The 27,042-nt window shown below is 31.2% G+C and overlaps 7 protein-coding genes and 2 pseudogenes across 9 annotated transcripts, besides 6 other annotated features; 3 read left to right on the top strand and 6 right to left on the bottom strand.

The window, feature by feature from the left end:
* Nucleotides 1-4,045: 4,045 nt before the first annotated feature.
* Nucleotides 4,046-4,075: a mobile genetic element.
* A 494-nt stretch (nt 4,076-4,569) lies between these two features.
* TVAGG3_0327860 (ankyrin repeat and SOCS box-containing protein 4 family) lies at nt 4,570-4,911 on the top strand (the record flags this gene model as incomplete). Its single annotated transcript, XM_001303705.1, has 1 exon — nt 4,570-4,911. One exon carries the CDS (start codon nt 4,570-4,572, stop codon nt 4,909-4,911), a length of 342 nt encoding a protein of 113 aa, XP_001303706.1.
* Nucleotides 4,912-6,450: 1,539 nt separating this feature from the next.
* Nucleotides 6,451-7,212, bottom strand: TVAGG3_0327850 (spectrin binding; the record flags this gene model as incomplete). Its single annotated transcript, XM_001303704.1, has 1 exon — nt 6,451-7,212. The coding sequence occupies one exon, from the start codon at nt 7,210-7,212 to the stop codon at nt 6,451-6,453; it is 762 nt and encodes a 253-aa protein (XP_001303705.1).
* Nucleotides 7,213-7,219: 7 nt separating this feature from the next.
* TVAGG3_0327830 (ankyrin repeat-like family) lies at nt 7,220-7,678 on the bottom strand (the record flags this gene model as incomplete). Its single annotated transcript, XM_001303703.1, has 1 exon — nt 7,220-7,678. One exon carries the CDS (start codon nt 7,676-7,678, stop codon nt 7,220-7,222), a length of 459 nt encoding a protein of 152 aa, XP_001303704.1.
* Nucleotides 7,679-7,828: 150 nt separating this feature from the next.
* TVAGG3_0327840 (uncharacterized protein) lies at nt 7,829-8,287 on the bottom strand (the record flags this gene model as incomplete). Its single annotated transcript, XM_001303702.1, has 1 exon — nt 7,829-8,287. One exon carries the CDS (start codon nt 8,285-8,287, stop codon nt 7,829-7,831), a length of 459 nt encoding a protein of 152 aa, XP_001303703.1.
* A 675-nt stretch (nt 8,288-8,962) lies between these two features.
* Nucleotides 8,963-9,871, bottom strand: TVAGG3_0327820 (ankyrin repeat protein family; the record flags this gene model as incomplete). Its single annotated transcript, XM_001303701.1, has 1 exon — nt 8,963-9,871. The coding sequence occupies one exon, from the start codon at nt 9,869-9,871 to the stop codon at nt 8,963-8,965; it is 909 nt and encodes a 302-aa protein (XP_001303702.1).
* A 1,124-nt stretch (nt 9,872-10,995) lies between these two features.
* On the bottom strand, nt 10,996-12,006 carry TVAGG3_0327810 (uncharacterized protein; the record flags this gene model as incomplete). Its single annotated transcript, XM_001303700.1, has 1 exon — nt 11,384-11,653. One exon carries the CDS (start codon nt 11,651-11,653, stop codon nt 11,384-11,386), a length of 270 nt encoding a protein of 89 aa, XP_001303701.1.
* Nucleotides 12,007-12,376: 370 nt separating this feature from the next.
* Nucleotides 12,377-13,193: a terminal%2Cinverted (terminal inverted repeat of MuDRx-3N1_TV transposon ID:TVAGG3_0327800).
* Nucleotides 12,377-16,256: a mobile genetic element.
* Nucleotides 15,440-16,256: a terminal%2Cinverted (terminal inverted repeat of MuDRx-3N1_TV transposon ID:TVAGG3_0327800).
* Nucleotides 16,257-16,524: 268 nt separating this feature from the next.
* Nucleotides 16,525-20,531: a mobile genetic element.
* TVAGG3_0327790 lies at nt 17,648-19,545 on the bottom strand (annotated as a pseudogene). The gene has a single exon. A coding segment is annotated over exon 1 (1,898 nt).
* Nucleotides 20,532-23,937: 3,406 nt separating the features above from the next.
* Nucleotides 23,938-24,833, top strand: TVAGG3_0327770 (annotated as a pseudogene). The gene has a single exon: nt 23,940-24,833. A coding segment is annotated over exon 1 (894 nt).
* Nucleotides 24,834-24,887: 54 nt separating this feature from the next.
* Nucleotides 24,888-27,042: part of a mobile genetic element that runs on past the window's edge.
* TVAGG3_0327760 (protein of unknown function, DUF4106 family) lies at nt 26,305-27,035 on the top strand (the record flags this gene model as incomplete). The annotated part of the gene is made up of 1 exon (XM_051230337.1): nt 26,305-27,035. A coding segment is annotated over one exon (731 nt), but the record flags the coding sequence as incomplete, so codon positions are not given.

Below are 27,042 nucleotides of genomic sequence, written 5' to 3'. Positions count from 1 at the left end.
GATAACCCTTTATTTGTCAAATGGAAAAAGAAATCAGAAATAAGAATATTCATGAATATGTTAAGATATAAGTATAAGTCTTCTTCAATAATTACAGAAATTATTCATGTGTATTTGCATTTAGTCTAAAAATTAATTAAATCTAAATTAATTTAGAAGATTTTTTAGAAAAAAGTGAAAAACAATAGCATATAGTATAGGGATTATTTCTAATTTCCATACATAATTGATTATTAGATTCTTGTTTCGAAATTCCAAATTGATTGGAATTTCGAAATAACTTTTGTTTGGAAATTCCAAATAAAAAATATGAAGATTCCGATCACCTACCTGTTCATACTTTTGACGGTTTTTCCATATTTAGGGTTTTCATACTTGCGACGGTTTTTCCAAATTCTAACCGTTCATAAATAGGGTACCCTATTCATAAATTCCGTCGCCTTTATGAATAAGTCTAATCTTTTAACTTCCAGAAAATCTTCCAAAAAAAAGGTAACTAAACTCCTTTCGCCGATCCGATTTGCCCCATATTTAAAATATAGCTTGCATATGTAGAAGAAAAGCTAATTTTGAAGTACGCCCGAAATCCACCAACAGGATTTCGAGCTACTAAAAAGGTAGTTTTAAATGTGATTTTTTGATATAAAAAATTAAATTTATTTTAAGATCAGACTAAAAACTAATTTTATGGAAAATCTATATCGACAAATTTATTACTTATTGGGTATATAGATTTTTTGATTATGGCGATTATGTCTGATATGCTTCCAATAAGCCAAAACAGTGTTTTGGGAGTGATTAAATACAAAAAATCCGGCGATGCTTTACGTGGCAAATGGTCGAATGGTTATTACCCCATACTATTGGGTACCCGGGACGCTAGTTCGAAACTGATGCACTATATTTTTTTACAAAATGCGTTTATTAGGACAGGGTAAAGAAAGGTTGCCAATATAATATATTTAAATAAATACAACTAATCTAGCATAAAAAAACTATTGAATATTTGAATTCAATAAAAATTTATATAAAATACATGTAAAGCATAAATTACTATATAAACGTAGAATCTGAATATCATATCAGAAAATGTCGCAAATCTGACATTTACCCGACCAAATAGCAAAAATAATTGAATACTTTTCGCAAAAACTTTAAAAATCGATAAAAATATGAAATATAGATATTAAAGAGACTTTTTATATAATATTCATAAAGATTTTCCAAAAATATGATACCGCAAAATTAAAAAAGTGACGTCTTGAGTGGAGTCAAAGGTCGAAATTGCTAGCTAAATGTTTTTTAGCGAAATTGCGTATTGTACGTTTTTTTCGCAAAACGAAACCCTTATTACAAGATAATTAAAATATATGACCTCATTATAAATGAATTTTAACTCTAGATAATTGAGAAAGCTACAAATTGTTTCTAAATCTTGAAATTATTCGATGTCAATCTAATTTTTCTTGTTATAGCCTACTTCTATGGTGTACAGGTTGTCATAATTACTATTTTAAAGTGTAAAACATGCTTATATCAATCAGGACGTTAAAATGGAAAAGTACATACCAAGCAAATGTTTGGATTTATATGCGACAGCCTTTTTAATGGATGTGACAAAGCGTTTCAATATAGATTTTGATTAAAGCATAACTGCAAATTATAATTTGACTTTATATGTACCAATAATAATGGCAATTATGAGTTTTTTTATATAAATTATATCACACCGCTTCTAGTAATTTTTAGCTTAAGCATATCATCGGCTAATTTTCAAAAAAAAAGAATTTCAAATTTTAATCCAAATTCTTTTCTTAAAATTCACAATCAAATTACAGCTTATCTTTAATAGTCTTATTCATTATATGCTTTTTTTTCGGCTCCATAAAAGTCATAAATTTTTCCATCATAAATTTGTTAGAAATTGGGTTACCATTGCCAAACATTTGGATAGAAAAAGCCCAATAAATTATACCCAAAGCATCCAAACATGAAGATATCATATAAGAAATATAGTTTAATTCAGTAATTCCCTAAAATCTAAAATGTTTAAGAACGTTTGTTCAATATCTTACAATCTAATTCACAGATTTAGCATATGTACTACGTATCAAATATACAATGTGATCTCTCAATAAGCTTAGAAGGTTAATTATTAAAATTAAATAAAATTCTACAATTAGCGAAAAATAATACGGCAGATAATATGCTTATAGGTAAAGAAATTCAAAGAGCATTCCTTAAATTTTTTCGAAATTTATCAAAACTCGAAGGTAAATCATCGAGTGATATGCGAAAAAAACTTTTTTATTCTATTAATGATAATAAATATATTAGCCATATTAAAACTTTTCATTTTTTAAAACTCATAGAACTACGTTTGATATTCTTCATTAAGAACATATAAAAACGAGTATAATTATCATAATCTGTTAATTTACAATATAAATGCTTTTCTGCTTGTAGTAAATATCAAATAAGAAAATAATAACATTATAAATTTTTCAAATAAGAATATATTATCTAGCATCTAAGCATGAAGATATTTAGAATTTGGATATCTAAATTCTGCTTAGATTACTTTCAAAATATAAGTCAATAATCTTTGATTTTATTAAACGCTAATATTGGATAGTATATTTTCACAATTTAATTGTAGTTAGATAAATGATAATTCATGTAACTCATTGATTTCGATCAAAAGTTATATTCACCTTGTTAAAAAAAATATAAAAAATAAAAAAACTGGGTGCTTACTGATTTGAACATATTGCCTTTGAACTCCACGACATAACCAGTAGGCTAAACGTACGGTGATTTTTTTTATAAATTCTAGTATAAAATACTTCCCGCAGGGCATTTGTTTAATTATTTCACATTCTGATGACATAATTTTTAATATCATAGATAATGAAAGCGAAAAATATATAAAAATCGACAAACATGTTATAATGAATTGAGAGCTTTACGTGTCAAAAAACACATTTCATACTGATTTCTATAAAAGGTATCTTTATTATAGAAGTGTAAGCTATATCTGTTTGTTTTTTTATTATAACAAATTCAAAATTCTCTTATAAGGACTAGATGAAATCTGTATTATTAAATCATTAGCTAAATGAAGGTTCAAATAGAAAGTAAATATCAATTTATATGATACTGAAACCAAATAGTTCTTTTAATAAAAGATAACACGCTGAAAATTATTGAGTATTTGCAAATCTCAAAAATCTATTGGTGAATTTGGCTCAACTTTTAAAATTATAACATCCATATCAAATCATAAAAGCAGACAAAAATTAAAGCCAAACCTATCGGCCAATTTTTTTTGATATTTTGATTTTTGAGGTATACTTTTAAAAGTGGATTTAAAGCACTGATGAAAAAACATTAACTTCTGTCGTTATGATTATTGATTTAGACAATAATGATTTTAATCTTTGATTATCAAAACACTAAAGTCATCTTTTTAACATTTGCTTGGTAGCATTAACTCAAGTCTAAAGTACTATTTTATGTGGCACTCTTAGAATTTTTGTATTCATTGTACACGCTGAAATAGTACCATTAAAGTTATGGCGGACTTTCAAAAAATAGTTTGGTCACCTTTTCCAAAAATGAATTTTTTATCTTCCAAATTTATGCTGCGCTTCCAAATTTGCAACCCTAGTTGTATCAGTTAAAAACGGAAAATGAAGAAGAATTAAACGAGAGAGGGTCAAAGTTGCTATTTGTCACTTTTCCACAAGAATATAATGGGGAAAAAGTTATCATATAGTTGATCTCATTCACTGAGGTGAGAGATGCATGTAGTGTAATTTGATAAACAGTGGGATTGCTGCTCTAAGTCCTAGGTTCGAGACACATTGGCTTCATTTTTCTCTTTTTTATTGACGTAAACTATTCAATTTTTGTGTTCTCCATTCAAATTTCAGAATTTTTTTTGCAGATTTCACGCTACATTCGAAGTTACCTTTTGTAACAACCACCACTGCCTACGAAAGACGAAAGTGTGTCACGATTTCACCCGGAAATCCGACGGTTGTTTAAGAGTATGCACTTTTGTCACCTACTCGAATTAAACTCGATTTACAAAATTATTAAAACAGAACTGATTGATTCAAGGAATTATCACCCGGTTCGTATTGTAAAAGATATTTTGGGTATCATTCCGTTCAATAACCGCTTTACAAACTCATATTTGACTCTTGGCAAATTCATTTATGATGAATATCATTTAACACAGTACTACGATATTGATTTTCTTTCGGACTTGCTGTTTTATAAAAAATATGGAATTAAATTAAAAAGACCTGTTAACAATGTAATTACATTCAAAAATCTCGATATTCATAAAGAAAATGACATTTGCAGTGCAATTATGAATAATGACCTAGAAAAATTCATCTTTTTTACGGAAAGAGAGGGATTTAATAAAGATCAAAGAATTTTAAGCAGTTTATATCCATTTAATTGTGCATATTCATTGCTTGAATTATGTTGTTACCATAGAGCAGTTGATTGTTTCAAGTTATTTAGATCGAAATTCAGCTCAGAAATAACTCTTACATGTTTACATTTTTCTTTTTTAGGGGGGATCAAACTAAGGATGTTAACAATTGTTTTATTTACTCGCCGATATTTAATTTTAAATCCTTTTGCGAATATCTGCTTTCTCTTGGTGCAAATATCAATGAAAAAGATAATAATTGGAAAACCGCTCTTGATAATGCAGTAAAAAATAATAGCAATGAAACAGCTGAGCTTCTTATTTCACATTGTGCAAATATCAAAGAAAAAAATAGACAAGGAGGAACTGCCCTTCATATTGCAGTAATAAATAATAGCAAAGAAACTGCTGAAATTCTTATTTCACATGGTGTAAATATCAATGAAAGAGATGTTTTGTGATAAGATTTTATAGGCCTTTTTTTATTTTGATAAAATCTTCTAAAAACATTTTCATCTCTACTTGTTGCGAAAGATACTGAAAAACTTTAACTGACTCTAATCCATATGCAACTATAAATGGATTTAATTCTTTTGGAATTGAATCTTTAATAACAATACCGAATTCATTTACAAGATACTTTAAAATATGAATCGAATCATTAACAATGCATTTCATTATTTGATTGTTTGGATCTTTTGGCTTTATATTCAATATATTTTGATTATATTCTAATAGTAATTGGAAAAGTGATAAGCAATCATGTTTAAAAACCATTGATATTGGAGGAGATAACTTAAAATTTCTTAAAATTTGAGCTGGAAGATATTTTTTGATAGGAAAAGTTATCAAAGACGATGGATTGGCATTCACAAAGTATAATATTGCCCTTGAGTTAATATACTTTATTGAAACTTCCAAATAATTATTGGATTTAATATGTATAGAGTATTTTTCTTCTATCCAGTCAGCAATATCATTCCTATGAGACTGAATAGCATTTTCATATGCAACATCGAATTCGGTGGAGTTTGACTCGCAAATCTTGATGATTTCTAGATTTCCTCCGATTACTGAATAAGCAAAATCAAATATATCTATTTTATGGTAATCATTCAAAAGTGCAAACTTAAAGCAGTTGATTGCACCGCTTTTAAGAATCCAATTAATTAAATTATTGCTAATAAATGATTTGGTGTTTTCTGGCTTCATGCAATATTGCCTAAATGATTCAATATCATCATTGATAAAACATTTTATATCTGGAGGTAAATTCGTAAAATCATCTATAATTCTTGAAAATTTTGGATCAATAGTTTCTGATAATCTAGCCAATTTGATAATAGCATCAATACTAGGGAGTCTTCTAGTTAGTATACGTTTCAGAGACTTGATGATATAATTATAATCTTTGTGATCTTGAATGAATTGTTTTACCTTTATGAAAACGTCTTCAATGTTGGAATTGTTTATATTCCACATGAAATCTTCGATTTCTATTAAGTCAGTAAGGGTTTGAGGAACAGATTGTTGAAGAATTTTTAAAGTTTAATGAAATCACCCGAAATGAATAGTATTCTATTCAAATTTATTCAACAATATTTCAGTCCATTTGCTTCAATTGGAAATAAATTGAAAAAAATTGTTAAATATTTAATAATTCCTTGCATAGCACTTATTTTTCCACAATTCAGTAAAAACAACAATGTTTTAAGATCTTATTATCTTATTATTAGAACTTTTGATTAAAATCAACAAGAAATTTTACATTTCTTCTCGAAGTTTGTACACCTAAATACATTAATTAAGTTAAGTGGGAAAATGATGAAAAATTTTATACAGGGAAGAGTGGGTGCTTAATTTATATTGTATATATCGTGGCCGACCGAAACATAGGTCGCCTCCGCAGGACGATGTAAAAAGTTATTTTTTTTATATCAAAACTTTTTGGGTTCAACAGCCCTTGTATAAAAAATTTGAAGATAATATATACTTTTTTTTTATTCATCTTTTCCTCCGTATTGAAGGAAGAATTTATGAAGGTTGGGGAACTTCATTGACTTTGCCAAACTCATTGGTGTTTCACCTTTAGCATTTGGCAAATTAGGATTTCCGCCATGTTTAACAAGAAAAGCAGCAGCTTTACTTTGTTTGTTCATTATAGCAATATGAACAGGAGTATTTAATTCATTATCCTGAGCATTTGGATCTGCACCTTTATTAAACAACAACATTGTAGAATCATACATTTCATATTGGCAAGTAAAATGCAAAGGAGTTTTTCCTTCTTTATTCTTTGCATTTACATTGCACCCTTTATCAACAAGATACGAAACAACATCACCTCTCTTGAAATACGAATCTTTTATTGATTTAATCAAAGGAGTATTTCCATTAAAATCTGTTGTTTCCAAGTCAGGATTAAATTCCATCATCATTTCCAACAATGGAATTTCCGCGCGAGATACTGCATGTTGGAAAGGAGTTTCTCCACGATTATTGTCTTTTTTATTGATATCTGCTCCATGTTTAAGTAATATCCTTGCTTCATGGATATTTCCGCATCCTGCTGCTTCAGACAAAGGAGAATATTCATCAGATAAATTCGGATCAGCACCATTTTCCAAAAGAAAATTAATAAACCAATAACTACTTGTTCTTGCTGCCAAATTCATCGCCGTTTCTTCTTTGTCATTTATGTAATTTACATCTATATGATGTTCTTTAAGTAGATAAGTGGCAATCTTCATAGATCCGCTCATTGCGCAGTCAAATGAAATGAACAGGAAGATCCTTCTTATCAAAATGGTTGAAGACATATTTATAGACTTCAAATGAGTCTGGCAAAATCAAATTCTTTAAAATATGTCCGTCAAATGATAAATCTGAGGGATCGAACTCCATTCCATGATCTAGAAGGATTTTGATAAGAGAAACATTGTCTGATTGCTCTGCTTGCTCAAGAAGCTCACGATTTGTTGGTTTTTGCTGTTGGCAGAAATATTCATAAATTTCTGGAACTTGGATGTATCCGTAGTAAATGAAAGCGTTGGTCTTAGACTTGGCATGGCATAACGAGTAGAGAAACATCTTCAAATTGTAGTTTCTAGCAATAAATGGAATTAATCCGTTTAAATCGAGTTCGTAGTCTTTTTGGATGTCGAGGAATAGCTGGAAGTTGTGCGAAACGATGATGTTCTCAAGAGTTGATGCCTCGAAATGGCCCATCAATTCACGATAAATTTTCGCGTTTCTACCGAGAATGGCGAAATTTAACGTTTCTGTAGTTGGTTCGCAGACTTTGGAAAACTCTTTGAAGCATTTTTCGGAGCCAAATCTTGCAGACCAGTCGATGAGTTTGTAATCTTCCCATTCATCCTAGTCTTCTTCTTCGGCGGCGTTTTTCTCGATGAATTTCTTGATGGTTTTGCTTTTGTCTTCCATGATTGAATGAATTATACCGGATTTAGGATAATGAGAGAAACATTCGGAAAATGATGGAATTGGTAACTCATCGCTTTGATATTTCTTGATAAGGCCATATTCTCTGTAATAAGCTTTCTTTAAATCCGATTCAAGATTGATACATGAAATTAAGTAATCAAATTCATAACGAATTAGTTGAAATAGCGTCCAATATTGATATAAGTATTGTGGATAATTGATGCTGGCATGATCGATCATCTTCTGGTAGTAGTTTGGGTGAATATTATATTTTTTCATTGCAGTTTTAACTTTGTTAAAAAGTTTTGCAATATCGCATTCACCTATATCAAAGATCATTTCCTCAATTTCGATAAGATCTGCGTATTTAGCGCATAATTTATCAAAATCCATGTAAATGGTCACAAAAAATTGACTAAAGCTCCTTTTTATCTATTCAATTTTTTCACAGTTGTAAAAAAATCTCTCAAAAACTATAGAACTCCTCTCGACAGCTGCAGATTAAATTGGGAATTCGTTGTGTTGCAAAATATCACAATTAAAGTATTAAAATTGTTGTTCCTAAAGTAAAAATTTAATAATTAGTAATAATTATCATATAAACATCGATAAATGCAGACGAAAGTCTATATGAAAGTATGTATTTATAGTTGTATTGCTTTATTATATAATTTTTCTCAGTTTTGTAAAAAATACAAGCATATCATATTTTTGTATGCATTTAGAGAAATATAACGATTACTTTTAAATTGTTTGCTTATTTATTAGCATTTAATTATGTATGAATTCATAAATTCCATATTTTCACTATTGATTAAAATAAAATGGTATAAAATCCTTTTCTAAAGTTTATAACACATGCACGAGCATGATTCCAAACTTAAAACCCAAGATTAGTTATTTCTTGCGAACAGTCATCCATATGGATGTGTACAATTTAAATTTTAAAAAAGGATTAAAAAAATTAAAAGTATATGATTTTATAGCAGCTTTCATTTCACTTTCTGTCATCCATTTAGAAAATTTATGGTGCAAGTAACATTGCCATAGCTTTAAATAATTAATTGATTACTTGGCTCCAATAGACAATAGATAATCCTTTGTTTGGCCATTTGAAAGTGAAAGCGCGGTTTTTCCATTTTTAGTCTTTGCTTTTATATCAGCACCAATTGAGATAAGATATTTAACAACTTCAAGTTTACCATTACTTGATGCCAAAATGAGTGGGGTAAATCCATATTTATCCTTTGCTTCTTTATAAGCTCCTGCAGAGATTAGATATATAACAACTTCAAGTCGACCTAATCTTGATGCAATCATGAGTGCGGTTTCTTCATTATTACTCTTTGTTTCTTTATTAGCTCCAACTGAGATAAGATATTTAACAACTTCGTGTCTGCCATCTCTTGATGCAATCATGAGTGCAGTCATTCCATCTTTATCCTTTGCTTCTTTATCAGCTCCAATAGAGATAAGATATTTGACAATTTCAAGTTTATTATTCCATGATGCATCAATGAGTGGAGTCCATCCATTATTAGCCTTTGATTCTTTATTAGCTCCAACTGATACAAGATATTTAACAACTTCAAGTTGACCATTTTCTGATGCATAATTTAGTGGAGTCTTTCCATATTTATTCTTTGTTTCTTTATTAGCTCCAGAAGCGATAAGACATTTAACAACTTCAAGATGACCAAGTTGTGATGCATAAATGAGTGAACTCCATCCATCTTTTTGCTTTGCTTCTTTATTAGCTCCAATAGAAATAAGATATTGAACAACTTCAAGATGACCATCTCTTGATGCATAAATGAGTGGAGTCAATCCATCTGTGTCCATTGATTCTTTATTACATCCACTTTCGATAAGTGATTTTACAAGCTTGACATTTCCTTTTTCACATGCCATTTGAAGTACATTTTTATCAAACTTTGATTTCCTTTCACAAAGTCCTTCTTGATATGATTTTGACATCATTTCTCGATTGCCTTCAGCAGAAAGTTCTTCAAGGAAATTATAAATAGAGTCAAAATCATTAGATACTTTAAGGGTGCACCCGTATGTACGTTTATTTGAGAGGAGGAGGATTACCCTCTCAATTTTGAGGGATTCGTTAGTTTATTTTCTCGATGAATATGCAATAAAATTTGATTTTTACCTTATCAATATACTTCATATAATATACACATGTTCATGTAAAATCTTTTTTCCAAAATCCTCAGGAATTAAGGGATTTTTGAATTTTAAGGGTTGACCGACGTCCATTCAATTTTTGAGAGGGTATTCAAAATTTATTGATATTATGTATCAAATATCTCGTTATCTATGATTTTTTTAAACATGCTTGTTTCAGATTATGTTTTAGCATAATGAGAAGTATGGAATGAGAATGAAATTTCGGTCAATAAACTGTTCTATAAAAGTTTCAAAAATTTTCGATTTTTTTTTCGATTGGAAAAATTTTTTATGGAGAAATTTTTTACAGACATACTTTGGAATTTTTAGATAAAAATAGTGATATATCATGCATTATTGTACCTTTGATATAATGCAACAGATAAATCAGAAAAATAATGAGGTCGAAAAAACTCAAAAACGTTGACCGACCTCTTTTTATCAAAACACCGCTACACATCATAGATCATTTTGCAACAGCGCTCCTCCGCTGATTCGATATATTTAATAAATTAGCAAAAAAAGAATAAATCGTACAATTCGAATAGTAAAATAGAAAGAATGAATATTAGCAATTGTGTTTTTGATGATTAAATGTTTGAAAAACATAATATGAATAGGGATGCGACGGTTTTACGCCATGACCGTTTAAAAATAGAATAATACGCCATTTTTGGGGCCGAATGGCGGGTACGAAGTAGCCGCCATTCGGCCGAATAACAAAACAATACAAAATTATAGCCGTCCTTTTTTTTCTTTCTTTCTCTTTTTTTTTTCTCTCTCTCTCTTTCTTTTCTCTTTCCTCTTTTTACTCCTCTTTCTCTTTTCATCATTAAACGTAGAAAGATATATTAATATTATTTTAAAATTAAAAAAAATAAAGAAAGTATAATAAGTAATTATTTAGTTATCGATATATATATGTAAAGTGATAATCTGAGGATAATCTGAGGATAATCTGAGGAGGAGTCTGAGGATTAGACCGAGGAGTAGTTTGAGGAGTTTGATGATAATCTGAGGAGTTTGAGGAGTAGTCTGAGGAGTTTGAGGAGTAGTCTGAGGAGTTTGAGGATAATCTGAGGAGTTTGAGGATAATCTGAGGAGTTGTCTGAGGAGTAGTTTCAGGAGTTGTCTGAGGAGTTTGAGGAGTAGTCTGAGGAGTTTGAGGATAATCTGAGGAGGAGTCTGAGGATTAGACCGAGGAGTAGTCTGAGGAGTTTGGGGATAATCTGAGGGGGAGTCTGAGGATAATCTGAGGAGTTTGAGGATAATCTGAGGAGTTTGAGGATAATCTGAGGAGGAGTCTGAGGATTAGACCGAGGAGTAGTCTGAGGAGTTTGAGGATAATCTGAGGAGTTTGAGGATAATCTGAGGAGGAGTCTGAGGATTAGACTGAGGAGTTTGAGGAGTAGTCTGAGGATAATCTGAGGAGTTTGAGGAGTAGTTTGAGGATAATCTGAGGAGTAGTCTGAGGATAATCTGAGGAGTTTGAGGATAATCTGAGCATAATCTGAGGAGTTTGAGGATAATCTGAGGAGTAGTCTGAGGATAATCTGAGGAGTTTGAGGATAATCTGAGCATAATCTGAGGAGTTTGAGGATAATCTGAGCAGAATCTGAGGAGGAGTCTGAGGATTAGACTGAGGAGTAGTTTGAGGATAATCTGAGGAGGAGTCTGCGGATAATCTGAGGAGTAGTTTCAGGAGTAGTCTGAGGACTAGTCTCAGGACTAGTCTGATGAGGAGGACTCTAAGGAGTAGTCTGAAGAGTAGTCTCAGGAGGAAGATCTGAGGAGGAGTCTTATGAGGAAGATCTGAGGAGTAGTCTGATGAGGAGGGGTCTAAGGAGTAGTCTGAGGATGATGAGTAATCTGATAAGGAGTAGTCTGAGGATGATCTGAGGATAACCTGATGACTAGTCTAGGAGTGGTCTAATAAAAATGTAAAATATTTTCAAAGAAAAAATTCTATGAATTTTATATTTTAATTCTTAGCATTATACTGAATAAAATAAACATAAATATCAAAATTTGAAATTGAACACGCCAAAAAATTGATAATCCACATTCAATATTTTGTAAGTGGCGTACTTTTTGAATACTCGCCATACGCCTTGGAGTTCTCAATTTTGAATTCGCCTTTATTTGGGCGACCTCAGAAAAATACGCCATTAAGAAAATATTGTATGAGATTTTAAATTTGAACACGCTCTACCTTAAGGAATTAAATTTATTAAGATATATTTATATATAATAAACGATTACTTAAAAAAAGTATTTCATCGCTTATGTAAGTTTCAAAAAAATGAGATATAAAAATTGCTCACATTTGCTCACATTTTGGCACTTTTTTGTACGTTTGTCAAAAAATTGTGAGGAAGATCTCACAAAAATAGTCAAAATGTGAGCAAATTTTGAGAAGTGCTCACATTTTGACATACGATTATTTTCATACGTTTTTTTGATGAATTCTAATAAAACTTCATTACCACTTTCAGAACGAAGCGTAACTTTTCAGCACGTAACGCTCTATCATGTGTAGTGACATATTATTCAAAAAAACTCAGATTGCTTATCTTATAATAACAATTTCATTAGAAAAAATGCACGATTTCACGCTAAAACTTTGAAGCAATTCTTAAATTCGGATAAAAAATCGATATGTATTACACTTTAAACTTCAAAAAATGGTTCAAAATTTAGACTTAGTTTATCTTAACAATATAGCAGATTTTAAGCCGAACAAGTAGGAGTAATAGAAATAGCTCTTGAAAATAATTACAATTAGTAATATGTAAGTCAAAGTTCGAGTATTCTAATAAATAAACGTTCCGGATTTTCTTTACTACAAGAATCAATACTTAATATATAGAAGCAACAGTAAAAACTTATTAGAGATTCAAAAAGAAAGTTGACTAAAGAGAATCTTTTTATATAAGTAATTTTATTTTTTTGAAATACGAGATCGAATAAACATATATTTTATTTTATTACTATAATAATACGTTTTTACATAGTAAGAAAGTTTAGAGACTGAAATGAAATTAAAAATTGAGAAAAAAATAAAGCTTTTCTATAAAAATTCATATTAATATATAGTATAATGATATTACAATTTATTGATCAAATAAAAAGAATATTTGTTGAATAATTTCTGTTCAAATTAAAAGTTCTTCAACTTACGGTAAATCTATCTGCCTTAAAAAGTATTACGATATTATGCAAAGTCAATTTTCTCCAAAAAAATATTTGAAGATGATACTTTAAGTATACCAAAAATACAAGAATTTTGAGAGAACTCAATGAATTTTTGTGAAGGTGGAGTTAAATTGAGAAGATTTTTGGTCAGAGAAAAACAAAAATTACTATCTGATAAAATGGTATTAAAATGAAAAAAGTTTAAACAAAGGAAATGAAGAATTTATATTATATTAGAATTTAAAGAGTAAATATAAAAGATTGAAAGAAAGAATAATAATAGGATTCTTGAATGCAACATTTGGAATGATGTTTCCAGTTGTAGATGTGTTAAGCAAAGAGAGATAATGATAGTTTCTTGAGTTTTGAGTTAAGCTTGTTGTAGATGAGAGAGAAATTTTGACGAGACTGAGGAACTTCATTTGGAATGATGTTTCCAGTTGTAGATGTGTTAAGCAAAGAGAGATAATGATAGTTTCTTGAGTTTTTGCAATTAACCATCCTCAATGACTATTGTTTTAATATAATTTTTAAATTTTTTAAAACTGACATTTTAGTTGTATATTTTTTCTAACAAAGGTACATTCACTAGGCGATAACAGTAAAATGGGATGAAAATATGATAAATAGCATCCCTATATAGTGCCAAACAATATTTATACGGGCCAAAAAAATTGGCTAGAGATTTGGCGAGTTATAAAACTTAGAAAATTGAGAGGGATTTTTATTTTTGAATTTTTTTTGGAAAGTTAAAATTGCGATTAAAAATCGATTTCCAGGAGAACTAAGCATCTCATCATATATTTAAATCGATAAAAATATTAAATAATAGTTGAATAGTATAACAACGTGAAATTATGGCTGAATCTACAGAAAAATGAACATATTTGACATTTTTGAAAATTCATACGTTAGATGGTGACAGACTCATAAACTATACTTTAGCTAAGATTGATATATGGTTTCAACAACACATGGTTAAAATTGTAAAAATATTTTAGATTTCAAAAAGATATATATGGTAATATAATGGAACAAAGTCAACAAATAGCATGTTAAATATGTTATAATTAACTTTTTATTAGATCCAATAGTAGATATCGAATGGTTTCCAGCTTTATGGTTAAATATTTTCTTTTCGAGCTTCTCTTTAACTGTTGTATTAAGGTTGTAAATTTTTGATGCTAGAAACTATGGAATCTTCTTTGCTGCTGCATTTTTCTTGAGAGTTCTTGCAATTTCGAATAGATCTGCGCATTGTATGAAATTGAGGCTTTAAAATATCTTGAAAACAGAATAGGACTGCTTTTCCAAAGGAATGCTTACTTGTAAATCAGAGAGTTTCAAAATTGAGAGCAAGATTATCATCATAACTTTCGATTTTGCTGCGAAAAAGGAAGACAAGTAATTAACAAATCATTTACTGTTGTTCATTAAAAGAAGAAAACTTTGATAACAACTAATGATGATAAAATCAAGCTATCTTTTAATATTTTAAATTGATAAGACATTCAAAATATTTGAATGGTTTAAAATATTTTCTTTTAATTTCTATAAGATATTATCATGATTATATAATAAAATTTAAATTTTTATTCAAAAAGGCAATATTTCAAACTTTTAATTTCAAAAATCTTAATTCTGCAATAAGTGTATTTAATTGTAGCAAATTTAATGATCCTTCGTCATGCTTAGCAATTTGGAACTCATAAATTAATGATTTCTTCAAGTAAAATTCTGCATTATTTCAAAAGTCAATAATTCTCTAGTAACTTTTCTTCAAACCCTAACCATTATATTATATGTATAATGGAGAATAATTGCAAAGAAAGATAGCCGAATTTACTGGGTAGTTCTTGTGATGCGAAATAATTGCAAATTAACACCTAGTTTTAACAGCATCAATCTCTTTTTGCTCTCATTTAAATGCATTCGCACACTTTAATTTTGAAATATAAGAGTTTTGGAAATTATCAAATTTATCTGCTCAAATACTATAGATCTTCATAAGTGTTAATAGAATCATTAGCCTTACATATAGTGTTTAATATAATGATGCACATCATACTGGGATTTATTCCTTATTCATCTAGTTATTATAAGATTTACAACCCCATGAAAATTTAAAATTTTGTCAAAAATAGTGAATGTACCTTTTTTCTAACACAACTATCAATAAATTGTAATATCATTATACTATATATTAATATGAATTTTTATAGAAAAGCTTTATTTTTTTCTCAATTTTTAATTTCATTTCAGTCTCTAAACTTTCTTACTATGTAAAAACGTATTATTATAGTAATAAAATAAAATATATGTTTATTCGATCTCGTATTTCAAAAAAATAAAATTACTTATATAAAAAGATTCTCTTTAGTCAACTTTCTTTTTGAATCTCTAATAAGTTTTTACTGTTGCTTCTATATATTAAGTATTGATTCTTGTAGTAAAGAAAATCCGGAACGTTTATTTATTAGAATACTCGAACTTTGACTTACATATTACTAATTGTAATTATTTTCAAGAGCTATTTCTATTACTCCTACTTGTTCGGCTTAAAATCTGCTATATTGTTAAGATAAACTAAGTCTAAATTTTGAACCATTTTTTGAAGTTTAAAGTGTAATACATATCGATTTTTTATCCGAATTTAAGAATTGCTTCAAAGTTTTAGCGTGAAATCGTGCATTTTTTCTAATGAAATTGTTATTATAAGATAAGCAATCTGAGTTTTTTTGAATAATATGTCACTACACATGATAGAGCGTTACGTGCTGAAAAGTTACGCTTCGTTCTGAAAGTGGTAATGAAGTTTTATTAGAATTCATCAAAAAAACGTATGAAAATAATCGTATGTCAAAATGTGAGCACTTCTCAAAATTTGCTCACATTTTGACTATTTTTGTGAGATCTTCCTCACAATTTTTTGACAAACGTACAAAAAAAGTGCCAAAATGTGAGCAAATGTGAGCAATTTTTATATCTCAAAAAAATCACGAAAATAAAAAAATCAAGATTAAAATTTTATTTTTAATTTTTGAATTTCTCAAATGGCGAAATTTTTGGGCGAACAAAAAAAATGTACGCCCGGTCAAATGGCGTGTTTAACGCATCCCTAAATATGAAAATAAATTTTTTGTTGATTTTTTTCTATAAAAATTTTCTTTCTTTTTAAAAAACTCCTCCATTTTGGAATGTTGACAGGATTACAAACGGCAAAAAGAATTAATTATTGCTAAATATATTATTGTGCCTAGGGCTGTACAAGATTTAAAAAAACATTGCCGGGTTACCGTAGAGGCCTAAAAAAATCGCGCCTCGGCGGCAAGCCGCCTCGGCATTAAGAATGCGCATCTAAATTTTTATATGTCCTTCTTTCTTTTATTTTTCCCTTCCCTTTCTTTTCTTTTTCTTTTTTTCCCTCCTCTTGCTCTCATTTACCTTTTTTTCCTTTTCTCATCATTTTTCAAAATTTAAAATTTTTATCAAAAATCTTGCCTATAAAAGCAGACTATGGAACCTTTTAATGCCTCTTAATCAATATTATACAGCATAAAGCATATTAAATGAAAGTAATTACGTATAAATTTATTTTATTATCTTATTTATTAATTCTTTAGCATGTATTGTTTAATATTAACTTTTCTGTACATTAAATATGATAACTCCAAAGTATGAATGCCTTGTAACGAAACGAAAACTTAATTTTATGTTGAATATTTGTCACAAACATTAGATTATTAAAATATATGTTGGATATCCCTTAGTATGAGACTTCATGACTCTTGTTGTCTAACGTGAGCTTTGGATTGCAAGCTCTGTGGTTAACGAACATAAATTAATTGTAAAGTTTTCAAAAATTTTCATTGTTTCTATCAGCATCTATTTTTCCTTTAAAATAATATATTTGTATGAATACAATATTTAGTAATTTTTTTATTTCCCATAATTTCATTCAAAATTTCAGAAAAAATTAATTTCTATTCAATATTATTTCAGCTTCAAAACACTTCATTCTTATAGATGTTGATTCACTAAAGTGTGATTCTATTTATATGAGGTAGGGGCATGAGGCTCGGCAAGTCTTATTGCTTTTTACCTCAATTTAGGTATTAAATAATTATAATGATTCATAGTGGCCGCTGCTGACTGGCCATCAGCAGTCCCCTGGCCAAGATTAATATAATTATTTAATACTTATCCAGTTTTACATCAATAACAACAAAGCTAATCAATCATCATTCAGAAATGCGGGAAATTACTACTAATATTAAAGATTGATAGACATTAGGCTGGCCACCTTCTGTCTAATATCTTTACGAATAAAAATAATACTTTTTAAAACAAATTATTTAATAAATTTTATTAAAAAAAAAATCAAATATCAAATTGATCATCATTCAACTTGATGAAGAAGCGGCATGCTACATATTCTTCTTTGCATGATTCGTTCATTGAATTTCTTGTCTTTCGCAATTCAGATATTACACGTTCTACATCTGCTTCACTGCACGAAAGTGACATCATCCTTTTTCCAATTGGTCTTATTGCTTTTAGTTGCTTTATGCCATTCATGTACCAAAACTTGCCATCATTTTGAGCAAGATGATGACCATTTATAAGATGGGAATCATCTTGCTCTATGAAGAAATCGTAAGCATCACTCAATTCCTTGGCTCTATCGTCTTTATTGATCGTTGGATCAACTGTTGATTCGGCAATTGCTCTTTGTCTGAGGATTGTTATCATGAATGTGTATAGATCTTTTATCTCTTCATCTACAACATCCCAGACCAAGGAATTCCTCGAACCATCGGCATTTGTTTCGGCTGCATGATCGTCGTTAAGCATTTGTTCCTCTTCTGCTTGCTGGATCTCTTCATCATGCTCGGCTACCTCGTCAACACGTTCTGTTCGTTCTTCTTCAAGGATTTCGCCGAGTTTCTCAAATGTGATCTCGCGATTGATGATCCTCAGGGAAGGAATCGTTGGGACTTGCACATCTTTCAACTGCATTATAGGTGGATAGCTTGTCTTTCCTCCAAAACCCTTCTTGTCTCTGATGATCTTCCTTGCTAACGGTGTAAAGCCGAAAGCAAACCGAAGCAAATCAATTCTACCATATTCTTTCATATCATTTTTGAATATTGTAGTGATTGATCGGAGAATCTCTTCACCATCTGGCGTTAATCTTCCTGCCATTTCATCCAACATCCCTTGGCACTGTTGTATCATCAGGAATGCATAAGCACCCATGGACTTGTTGGATTCCAGCCATAATTGAAGTTGCTTTAATGGCTTGAATATCATTAAAGCATCTTTAAAGAGTGGAGGAATTCCATCACGTGTCCATTGTAACTGTTCACGTGTAGCTCTGGAAAGGGATAGTGGAAGATCTCCACTTCTTAAAGCAGTATTAATTGTTTCCAGATTATCAAAGATGAAAAACAGAGTATCATATATGTAGAGCCAGCGAGTTTCCGGGATTGATGGAACCCTGATCTTGTATCTCGCTCTCATATCGTGATTCTTAAAGATAATGATAATCTGGTGAACTCTATTCATCAGTTCATTCAACAATGGACATTGCTTACGTGCGTGGACAATAGCATTGTTCAAGACGTGGTTAAGGCAACGAATGTACACGGTTTGTAAGCCAGGGAAAAGGGCTCCTTCTGGCCTCCAGTGGCAGAGTCCTTTAACCTGGGCTGGCAAACCATCTCCGACTACTCCAGCTACGTGGTTTTTATTAACCTTAAGAGAATCAAACCACGTATGGTAGTCCTCGTATGTCCAATTAGTCGAAATTGTTGTGTCGAAGAATTGGTGGCGATCTGTTTTGCCTGGATTGCACACACAAGAGAATAGACCATGACGGCTGCCGTGTGTTCCGCAGTCCAGGGAAATTGAGAAGATGCGGAATTCCTCGCAGAACTTTAGGCCCCGAGAGGAGTCTGTTTTGCCTAAAGTAATCAATGCCTCTCTGACACCGCGCCGTGTGAACTCAATGTCTGGGATTGTAAAGTTGATGCCCTGTTCGCGATTGACTTTATTTTTAAGCCATTTGGCGAAGCTCTCTAGGAAGCTTTTAAATGCTGGCTTCATTGTGGCATAAAGGCTTATATCTAGGCTCGCAATAAGCCTGGCAATGATCTCTTCTAACGAAGGATCATTACCAGAGCCAACTGCTTGCTGAGTATTCTCAACTTGGTGCTCAGCAGGAACGTAGTTGGGCATTGGGAGTAAAAATTTGCACTTATGATCTTTAAAATCATTTTTCCTGCTTTTTTTAATGCATCGCACGAACTGCCCTTGAACTAATGTTTCACTACATTCGGCACAGTATGTAAAGAGCCTTCCTTTGTCTGATTGATTAGGCTCATTCTCATAATAGCCGATCATAGTGAAACATTTTTTCCACACTTTGTTTCCAATGTTTCAGGAGTTGGTGGATATTTCGTCTTCTTAAATGGAATCCACTCATCATATACATGAGGATCCCATGCAGTCATAATAAAAATAAAGCTTTTTGAATGTATTCAATTTTTAAATGATATTTTCACGGGTTAAATATAAAATAAAGAATAAGATGTAAATTATTAAAATATTTAATTTTAAATTTTGAACCCGTGATAAATATTTTTTTGCATTGTTATTAATAATGAAAAATAAAGCTTATTTCAATGAAAATTGTTCTGCAAATTTATTTCACCTTTGACCTCACTTTTTCCGTAATTCAATTTTTTACTTTTAATATTTTAGATCTTCATAATATCATTTGAAAAATTAACCATATAAAAAAATCAAGTTATCAATTCACTTTTTCCGTAATTCAAAAATCAAAAATATAAATAATATATCTTTTTATCAAATATTATTATTATATTCTATGAAAAATGAGGTCCGGAAATTTTGCGGATTCCCGTAACTCAATTTTACGGAAAAAGTGCAGTAAACTATTCAAAATACGGAAAAATTGGTGTAAACTAATGATTTTACGGTAAAATCACGGAAAGTCCCGGAAGAATATATGTGCCTATATGAAATTATACAAAAATGAATCAAACGCATTTTAAAAGATTGTTCTTGTATTATAAATGCTATTCGCAGATTTATTAGTTGAAGAAAATTACCAAATTTTTGCCGATTTACAAAAAATGATTTACAAAGCATATTTTTATAAGGCTTTAAAAATCTTTAAAATGTGACCGGTGACGGAAATCCATGGTAACCAACCGCGGTTCCCGTTTGGAATGCCATAATTGTGCCCTTCCAGATTGAAGCGTTTTGCAAAATGAGAATAATATCCCAAAGTTTTTGTGTATTAATCTTATAATCAAAATATTGATTCATAAGACCATAAATCCATGTGGAACAGATTTAATAGAATAGTAATTCACGTTGAATTATTCAGATGTTGAAATCTGATCAATATCTAAATATACAGATATTATATTCAAATAGTTGTTTAAAGATGAATAAATCCTTTTTATAGATATGAATATTTTGCCATAAAATGTATATCATTCCCATTATATTTATTTCGGTAAAATTTATTGGCACTATACACAATTTTGGAAAATTGAATATCATTTTACGACATATATAGTAATTTAATAAATGATCAAATTGCCAAAATCTTGAAATCGATTTCTAAAGTTGCTCAAAAATCGGAATACGTACAATTAATAGTATCTTCATATGATGTTATTTGATTTGGTATACAAATTTTTTTCGCCGACATACCTTCCTGAAAAGATACGAACGATTTTGTTAATTTTTAAAAGTTTGACATTGTTTATCTTAGTAAATGAATATTAATTCTATTTTTGTAGAAATTATCATAAAAAACTGTTTTGTAAAATTCGATTTCAATTGGAAAAAAGTAAAAAAAAAATATGCATCAGAAATGAACCATGTTTAGATGGTGTCTAAATATTTGCTAGCATTGATTCTAACAACTGAGTTATAATACCGAAGCTTATGTGCGAGAATTTCAGATATTTAATGATTCATCATCCAATTAGCATTCTCTGTATAAAAATAGGAGATTAAAATTTTCATTAACACTGCTAGTAAATTAAAAATCATAAAAATTCTTTTGATTTTTCAACATAATTGAAAAAAAATATTAAAAATAATCAAACAAATTAGTAAACAAGACATTTATTTCACAATATTTCTCAATATTTATAACGCTTACTGCGAGAAATCTAGTCAATGTATTTCATTCTTGGAATAAAATAAATAAATTTGGTATTTTAATAGTTTGAAGCAACTACATTTAAAGAGATTGCATAGGTATTTTGCATGCAAGAAATTACATTCGCATGGGATTTCCATAGGATTTATTTGCAGATAGTAATCGCAGTTAATAATAGAACTATCTGCAAATAAATCGTATGGAAATCATTAACACCATCTAAAATCTAGAATGGATTAATGTTTATTGTAAATTTTATTCAATTACGATAAATTTTGGAATTTTACGTGCTAAAACATATTGCATCTAGGCTTTGTAGTATTTGATACTAAAATAAAGTATAAATTTGCTTGTTTTCTCGCATAATTTTAATATGATTGTAAAAAATTATGAGTTCCGATCCTGAAAATCAATAATTTAGCACATCTTGACGAACACTTTTAAATGGACACAAGTCAATTTTTTTGAGTTTTCGAGAGTATTTTACCAAGGCTGAAAATGAAAAATCGGGAGGATTACGTCCTCTCAATTTAGGTCGGTCAACCCTTAAGAATTTTTTTCGAATTTTTTCGAAAAAAAAATATTTTCAGAACAGCCTTAACGGCTAAGATTTAGGAACAATGTTAAGTATCAAAAAGAAAGGAGGTCTGATATAGACAACATATATCGTTGAAGGTTGAAAAAATCTCTAATACTTGAGCCCAAAATTTCAAATTTTAATTTTTTGAAAAAAGAGGCCACCCGTATGTACGTTTATTTGAGAGGAGGAGGATTATATTTTTGAAAGGGTGAAACATTATGAATATGTTAATTATATAATAATATGTATTATTATAAAAAAGAAAAAATAAAGCACGTTAAAATTTTTCTTTCTTGATTTTTTACAAAATCTACTTAGAATTAAAAAAAAAAAAAAAAAAAAGGTAGTGGGGCTTCCAGGGGCTGCGCCCCTTCTAGCCCATAAGAAATTTTGCCCAAGACCAAAGAGGAGGACCGTAGGGTGTGTGTGGCTTCCAGGCGCGTTGCGCCCTCTAGCCATAAGAAATTTGTTGCCAAGACCCAAACTGACAAACACTTTGACCGAGTAGTTTTTTGTGCTGAACAAAAAGTGTCATATAAACATCTGTCAAACCGCTTTTTAACTTCACTTAAAATGCCACGTAAGCTACGTAAGAATATACGTAAGAGAAGGGAGCATTGAAACATCCAATTAGTAAAACTGACACCACAACAACAGTTGCAACAACAAATAATGAATGACCCACTATGTTGCAACAAATGTCAAGCAATCCTATGCTTTTAAACCGAGTTTTTGGTGCACAGAGTGGAGGTTTAAGAGACGCTTTTAGCGAAAATGGCAGGCTATGGTGGAGCTGCAGACGAAACAGCTTATATACCCACAAGTCAAATGAATTTGAGTTCACTCAAAATCAAATATAGATGTCAAAAAGTCAAACATAGACATACAGAAGCAAATAAGTGAAAACGAAAAGACTAGAATATGACAGACACACAAAGAAACTCAATGAGTTAAACTAGAGAAAAAGAAGAAGAAGAACAACTGAAAGAACTAAGTACAGAGGAATATGCGAAAAAAAGTGTCAGAAAAAGCAGCAGAAGTAGCAAAAATGGAACAAGATGTTGTATTGAAAAACCATACTACTCAATATAAAGTACTGAAAGATGAAGAGATAACAAAAGCCCTGAAGACATATATGGATAGCAATGAGTTAAAAAAGAAGTTGAAGCAAATGTAAAGCAGAAAACTTTTACAGTTGCAAAACCAAACCGTACAGTATGAAAACTTAGCACAAGAAAGTAAAAATAACGACGCAGCCATGCAAAAGGCAATGAAAAGCGCAGAATATATAAAAGCTAACAATACTGTTAGATGCCCAAGCCAACGCAAAGCAGCCCAACTTATAGGGTCAATAAGGACAAAAATACAGCGATGAAGACAGTTCAAATGAAGTTTAACAAATGCTGACTTTAAGAACGCCTTCGAAGCTCTTCATAGTAAGGTGAAACAAGTGAACGACTTCTCATCTGGAAAGAAACTGAAGTCTGAAGGTTTCGACAAGAGTTAAAAGAAGTAGCACAAAATATGACGAAAATAACAGATGCAGCAACGAGACAGGCAGTTCAAAGTGCCTATGACGCCGTTAGAGCAACTGTTGTGGAAAGTCAAGAAAAGAGTTACAACAGACCAAAACAGACCTAGTAAATGCTTTCTTAAGAACGAAAAGTCAGGTAGGACACTATGCTGCAGATGGAACATATGTGCCAGCTGGTGGAACTTATATACAGCTGGTGGAACTTATATACTAGCTAGTGGAACCTATATACACCAACCCTCCCAAGAGAAGCACCTGCACCAGGACTACCTAAAACATTTACATCGTCACTGGACACAGACACAGGCATGCACCAAAACCAACACAACAACCAACAGTTCAAAACCCAGCACAGCAACCACCTCCACAACAACAACCACAACCAGCACAGCAACCAACAGTTCAAAACCCTGCACAACAACAACCACAAACAGAGCAAGACATAAAAGAAGTAGAGAACAAGAAACAAGAATTCTTAAAAATGCTTAAAGAAAGACTATGGTTACCCAGATATCTTGACTTTAGTGACAGATATAAAGAAGCTATTAGAAAGTTCAAGGAAGGAAATACTGACCCGAACCTATTTAGCTTTATGGCTCAGCACCAAATGGATAAATTTCAACCTGGAAAATACAAGCTCGCTAAGGGATATGATTTAATAGCATATCATCCAAATGACATGAACGAATTTACTCCGAGATATTTGGTGTCAGAGCTAAATGACAATTCAACTCTCTTCATGAAACGCGTAAAAAATAGAGACGGAACGAAAGAAGAAAGGTTTATGAGTCCGGATGACTTAGATAGGGAACTTTTTAAAAACGGTCTCGGAATATATGAAATGCCAGCAGATGAGGTCAAGAAACTCCACAGGAAGAAGTTCAGATACAACCAGACATGGAAGAAATAGTTCAGCAACAACAGCTAGAAGAGCCTGAAGGAAAACGAACAAGTCCCTCTTTGGAAACTAACTTCACAGAACTAGATGAAGATTTGGAACAGCCGAAAAATCTTGACCTCAACAAGAGTATGAGGTGAATATGGAATCTTTCCAAGAGTCTAAAAAATTCGGCTGACATAGTAGAAGAATATCGAAAAACGTTTGCCGACATACAAAAGACTCCAACACCAGATGAAAATATTCAGCATAGAATGGAAGTACTGAAAGAAAATGTACACAAATACAACAACCCTTTTTACTTACGAGCATTTAACGTTCAATCTTTGGATGAACTCGGTGAAATAAAAGGTTAAATTTCAACAAAAATATAGAAATGAAACTTTGTTTAAAGTTCATTCAGAACCTAACCAAGATGGAAACAACCTACTTTTGTTTCTGCAGAACTATGGAACTACAATGAGATGGGGTCATAAAGCTAACCCGGATAGGTGGTTCATAAACTTACAACCACAATTCCAAGAAGTTGTAGACGCAATGGAAGTCAATGGTGAACCAGATATAGCTGGTATTTTAAGCGCGGCTTTAATGCCATTGAAAGATATGAAAGATGCAGATATTTTGGACCAGTATGAAATGAACATGGCTGAAGGAATATAACACCTGACGTTCTAGAACATTTATCTCAAAGAACTACACAGAACCATAAAGATGGTATATTTGGTGAAGAGTTTAGAAAGAAAGTTAGGAGACAGAAGGAAGAGAACCTATTGTACATGACCTTGCAAACGAAAGTTTACAAAATGTCATAAAAACTTACTTTGCAGACAATGAACCGAGAAGGGATGAATATTTAAGAAAACTCAAATGGACAGTACCAAATGAAATGTTAGTTTGAAAAACATGTTCCTTGACAAATAAAACCAACTACAGAAATAAACGACGCAAGACTGAAAGATTGGGTAAAAGCTTTCCCATTCACAAAAGATATTGTTGGTAACATGGAAAGAAAACCAGAATGGCTACAAAAACATATATTTGGAAACGAGCTTATTCCATATGGACAGGCACTGTTTGAAGAGCTTGAACCGGAAACTCAGGAAAGAGTCATGCAAACAATACGCGAAGACTCAAATACAAACTATGACAAACTCTTTCTAGGATATAGGTTACCTGAGATGGGCGACCAGAGCCCAAAGGCAAAAAGGACATGGGAAATTTACAACATACTAGTGAACATGAGGCAAAGATGCAACACAACTTGAAGCAGAGGGCAAGTTACCAAAAGCGACACCAAAGAAGAAGAGAAGAGTAGAACAAAGTGAAAGTAGTGAAGAAGTAACTTCATCTAGTGAAAGTAGTGGCAATGAAGGAAAAAGAAGAGTTAAAAACTCAGTTCAGGAAGAAAGTAAAGCTTGGTCCACGTTGGGTTCTATTATGACAATAAATCCAACTATTCTATATTTTTACACATATGAAATGTACGCCGCTCAGAATATAACGCCAACAGTTTTGGATGCCATGAATGGAAATGTTTTCCGAATGGTATAAAGAATGCGACAATGCATTAGAAGGTCAGAAATAGTTCCTGGAACTTACGAATATACAACTGCTGTTTCTTACGGAACGTAGGTGAGTTTGGAGAAGGTTCTCAACAACAGTAGATATTGCTTGCGACAGGTTTCATATTATTTCTATTGACAACTCATTCTTATACGTGGAACAAGACATTGAAATAAAACCTTCTGCCAAGTTGTCTGACAAGAAAGGTTGCAATGGAATTTTCTATGTCGGATACCAATATGCTCCAGAAGTTTTCATGGGATATAAGATATATTCTAACTCTGACTTAGTTCAAACAGTAACATGGGCAAACTATGAATGGTTCGCTTTGAGAAACTCAGTGCAACCACAAGCTAGAGAACAAACAGACCAGTATGCAACTATTGAGAAAATAAGAAGACTTGACCCTAACGTTCCAGGAGTTTATGTTAACCTTTCTGGTTCAGATGGAAATGCTGTCACTAAAGTAAAACTGAAACTTAGAGTTCCTTTGTCGTCTTTCCTCATCTTCAGGTTTTTAAGATACTTGCCAAACTGGGCAGGAAAAATTTCTATCGAACTTACTCCAAGCAAAAATAACTTAGTCATTGCACCAACACAAGACCCATTCACTCTTACTGTAGCTGGAACTGGTGGAACCAAGTTCTGTGACTTTTGCAAAGATAAGGTAGACTTAGACTTTGGTTTCTCAAACCTCAACACTGAAGTAAACTATTATTTCAATGCTGCTGGAGATGCTTGGGACCCAGTTAAGTTCACATGCGAAAAGTTTGAATGCAAGAGAATAGAAAGCAGACTTGCAGTCTATATGTTGGACCCAGATATTTCAAATGCTTTAGCTGCCAAATATATTGCAGTTCCACTTATGTTCCCTATACACCAAATATCTGTCAAAGACTTTGCAGGTGAAGTTGGAAACCAAAGTGCTGACCCAGGTGCAAGAACAGATATTGCTTTAACAACTGCAATGAAACATGCAGATACTATGTTTGTA

This window comes from Trichomonas vaginalis, chromosome V (genome assembly GCF_026262505.1).
Source record: "Trichomonas vaginalis G3 chromosome V, whole genome shotgun sequence".
Taxonomy (NCBI): domain Eukaryota; phylum Parabasalia; order Trichomonadida; family Trichomonadidae; genus Trichomonas; species Trichomonas vaginalis.
This window is presented reverse-complemented; position numbering and strand designations above follow the sequence as displayed.